This window comes from Coniophora puteana (assembly GCF_000271625.1).
Source record: "Coniophora puteana RWD-64-598 SS2 unplaced genomic scaffold CONPUscaffold_68, whole genome shotgun sequence".
In the NCBI taxonomy this organism is placed as follows: domain Eukaryota; kingdom Fungi; phylum Basidiomycota; class Agaricomycetes; order Boletales; family Coniophoraceae; genus Coniophora; species Coniophora puteana.
Window position 1 is genome coordinate 1 of NW_006913120.1, and position 4,085 is coordinate 4,085.

Genomic DNA, 4,085 nt, shown 5'->3' on the forward strand with positions numbered 1-4,085 from the left:
GCCGAATGGGTCCTAGGTCGGCTACTTCCCCAGTGCCGTCTTCATCATCATCTTCATGTTCTTGAGGCCAGTTGTTGGGGGAAGGTGGCGACCAGGGAGGGGGTGACGTGCAAGGAAGTGGCTGGGATGATGGAGTTTGAGGAGAGTGTGGGGATTGGGGAGCAGGTGAACGCTCTGCGGAAGCTGGAGGAGTGAGGGGAGGAAAGGGAGCGGGAGTACCGAGAGGAGGGGGAGTACCGAGAGAAGAGGGATCACGGAGGGGAGAGGGAGCGTGGAGGGGAGAGGGAGTGTGGAGGAGAGAGGGAGCGTGGAGGGGAGAGGGAGTGCCGAGAGGAGAGGAAGCGCCGAGAGGAGAGGGAGCGCTGAGAGGAGAGGGAGCATTGAGAGGAGGGGGAGTGTCGAGAGGAGAGAGCGTGCCGAGCTGAGTAGCAGGAGGATGGTGAGCTACCGAAGGTGGAGCCGACTGGGAGAGGGATTGCAAGCCACTGCTGAGACTTGGGGCAGCCTGGTGATATCTTCGTTGACGAATGATGTTCCTGTGCTTCGACCTGACGTGTTGAGTGACACCTGCCTCATTCTTGAGGACGCGTTTGCAGCCTTTCCAGGGACAAAGTGGCATGGCGGTGAGGTGGACGGTTTATTTTCTGAATGGAGGGAACCTGGACAAAGGGAAACAAGTTACGTTTGGATGAGGTTACGCGAGCGCAGATCGAAACAATTCCCACCTTGACTAAATCTCCGTGTTCAACCGTGTTCGTTTTTTACCTCTCGCAGCACCTCTTCCAGACCAGCAGCACTCCCTGCCCAATATCCCCACCGCTATCCCATCTGTCATGGCTGACCAGCCCACCACCCGACCAAACACTCGTGCGAAGACAGACGAGAGCAAGGCTGTTGCCCAAGTGCGGGAGCAGCTCCCGCAGAAGAAGCGAAGGACCCGGAAGGAAGTCGAGGACGATGCCAGCAAGCGGGCGGAAGAGCAAGCCGAAAAGGAAGAGCAAGCAAAGGACAATGTAGCCGCCATTGAGCTCAAGATGGCGCAGAAGCAGAAGCAGACAAAGCCCAAGCCCAAGCCCCGTGCAATGCCGAGATTGGCTCCGACAGCAGCAGACCCTCCCGCGGCTGTGACAATGCCAGCGCCCAAGGCACCTACCTCCACAAAGTCAGTGTCGGCGTCAGTTGCTGACGGTACTGCCCTCCCTGAGACAGTAACGGCTGATGGCAAGTATTAGTTAGTATTCCGCCCAATGTTGTCACTGCTCACCGTCTTGTGTAGGCACCATCCAGGTAAAGTTGAGGAGAGAGAAGAAGTCGAGAGATGAGCGTGCAGTTACTCGCAAGGATATCGAAGCAAGGCGCAAGCATCAAGAAGCCAACGAGGCAGACATTCAGAAGTCGGCCAGGAATGGCAATGCCAGCATTGTGCTGTAAGTCTTCGTTTCACTCTCTCACCCACTACTACCACCATCACTCCGGCATCATTTTTTTTGTTCTCACCATTGCCATCCCCTCCCCATCATGCTACTGCAACTATCGGAACTGACTCTTCATTGGCGTGATCTCGCGCTTGAATATTATAGTCAACCGAGGACATTCCAACTCAAGTCCATTCCCCGCATCGTTGATTGGACTGCAAACATCCCTGCCGACACTCGGTCTGGACCCAGCAACACCTCCCGCTCCAAGTCCACTGCCTCTACCGCTTTCACCAATGCCACGTCTGTATCCAAGACAAGCAAGGCAGGGTCCGCGCTCAGCCAGACCAGCAAGACCTCAAGTAACACTCGACAGGCACCAGCACCAGCACCGGCACCAGCACCGGTGGAGAAAGAGCTTGACGAAGCTCCTGGCCTTCGCGACGATGACGAGCCTGAGGACATTGCCAAGGAGCGGGACTACGTCGTCAATGCTCAAAGCAACGTAAGTCGTGATTATCTTATATTTAGTTTAGCTCCGTAGTCTAACGAGGGCTTTAGCGTACACTTGTCTCTGTCAACCGAGACTCCACTCCGGACGTGAGCCCCCCCACGCAGAATATCCTACCCCGGTCCACCCCCCTCAAGCGACACTTTGACGACGTCCAGGCTGCTGCACTCGAGTCGGATGAGGATGACGAGGTAAGCAGAACTATACCTTGCGGACTGTTGTTGACATACCCAAATAGGCTCTTTCCAACGAACGGATCTTCATCGGTTGTGATGAACTTGAGGTCGGTACTGATCCCAGGCAAACCGGCAACGAGGGAGGCAAGAGCGTTAATAGCCCTGAAGACAATGACGACCAGGAGGACGTTGACAAGGACAGATCCGGAGATGAGGAGATGGAAGAGGTTGACCATGCAGACCACGGGAGTGACATGCATGAAGATGGACCCGAAGACATCGAACTGGATCCCAACGTGCGGCTTCAGGACGCAGGGGTGGAGGCCCAGCAGGAGCCAGCTGAAGATAATGATGATCGTTACGACGACATCATGGAGGTTCAGCAGGGCGGTGGGGACGATGCAGCCATCACGGAGCCGCTGTCATTGGGCAGCCGTTCGCGCACGACTAACTCTGTACGTGGGCATCCATATTGGTTCTGATTCTCACTCACACATTACAGATGCATGCGAAGGCCTCGAAGCCCGACGAGCACCCCGCAAAGCGTGCTAAGGTTGCTCCCGGAGGCGACCGCTACACCTCCGCTTCCCATCGCTCCGTCTCCTCTTCCCATCGCTCTGTCTCCTCTTCCCATCGCATCCCCTCTTCCTCCCGCGCACCCGTATCTCAACGGTCCGAAGGAGGTGTCGTCTCGGGCAACACACCGACTTCCCAGGCTGTCACTGAACCCATCAACGTCAAGCCGCCCCTCAAAGGCAAGAAGTACACCATGGACGACTTGCCAGCTGGCTCGCGAGACGAGCGGAAGTTCTCCGGCAAGTACATGCCCACCGTCTGCATGTACTATGGGGCCCAAGACTACGATGCGGTGTGGAAGGATGAAGAGTTGCCGGAGTTGATCAAGAAGATCTGGCGCGTTGTCTACGGCTCTCTGCCCCCTCCGGAGCATCTTCCGGCCATTGTTAGTGTCGTAAGTGCTTCTTTCTCTTGTGCGAATTTTTCTGATTTTTCCCCGGGTGCGCAGACTGTTGACCGCCTCTACCTCTGGCGGAACAACTTCAGCTCCACCACCGTTTCTGCTCTTCTCTTCGTCTTTGCCGGCAGCAACACCATCGAGGAGGAGGAGCGCATCACCTACTCCAAGGAGCTACTTCTTCACAACGCATTCGTGTACGAGAAGTTCGAGAACGGAAGACCTTTTGGCTCGTTCCGGGGCTCATACTTTCTGATGGTTCTCTCTTGTCATTTCCAGGCTATCCAGGGCTTCGTCCGCGTCCCCGATCTGGCGAAATATCATGAGCCGGAATATCTCCCTTATGGCGCCTTTGCCTTGGCCGCCTCAGCTGTAAGTCTCTTCATTATCTCTTCAATCAATTCTTACTGATGGTATCTAGGCCTGCCGAGCGCTCGAAATGAACATCGAAGGCAAGCTCGGGAACGTCGGCGATGCTCTCGAGAGCACGATCCGCTCGGGATGCTCCGCGAACAGCGAAGGATTCACCAAGGCGAAGAAGTACATGGCACAGGCCAACGCCAAGGCTAGACCGAAGAAGGGTAGGGCACGGAAGGCGAAGGCGAAGGCGAAGGGAAAGAAGAAGCAGGCCGACGATAGCGACGGCAACGCCAGCGACAACGTTGCTGAGGATCAAGCTCAGGCCGCTGGGGCCCCCGCTTCCGCCGCTTCCACTCCCGCCGCTCCCTCTGCTTCTGCCCCGCTCCCGTTCTCGAAGGACCACTACGGTAAACTTACCAAAAGGTTCTGGACATCCATCCATCAAGCTGACGACGAGCGCATCATCGACGCGTTCGCGCTCGCTGGCGAGTTGATCCAACGGGATGACAGCGAGGAGTCTGACTCGGGCAGTTCTGGCAAGTCGTCTGACAACGAGTTCCTGGTGGTTAACGCGTGAATCGCTCTGCATACGTATTTCTCTCTCTTCTAATCGCATTACAATGTCTCATACGCGCCTGCGCCCTGTTTTT

General features: G+C 56.3%; 2 protein-coding genes across 2 annotated transcripts; one reads left to right on the forward strand and one right to left on the reverse strand.

The window, feature by feature from the left end:
• Positions 1-21: 21 nt before the first annotated feature.
• CONPUDRAFT_160653 (uncharacterized protein) lies at positions 22-381 on the reverse strand (the record flags this gene model as incomplete). Its single annotated transcript, XM_007777794.1, has 1 exon — positions 22-381. The coding sequence occupies one exon, from the start codon at positions 379-381 to the stop codon at positions 22-24; it is 360 nt and encodes a 119-aa protein (XP_007775984.1).
• A 452-nt stretch (positions 382-833) lies between these two features.
• On the forward strand, positions 834-4,012 carry CONPUDRAFT_160654 (uncharacterized protein; the record flags this gene model as incomplete). Its single annotated transcript, XM_007777795.1, has 8 exons — positions 834-1,188; positions 1,277-1,427; positions 1,581-1,920; positions 1,977-2,117; positions 2,165-2,557; positions 2,605-3,072; positions 3,127-3,447; positions 3,497-4,012. The coding sequence occupies 8 exons, from the start codon at positions 834-836 to the stop codon at positions 4,010-4,012; spliced, it is 2,685 nt and encodes an 894-aa protein (XP_007775985.1).
• Positions 4,013-4,085: the final 73 nt, after the last annotated feature.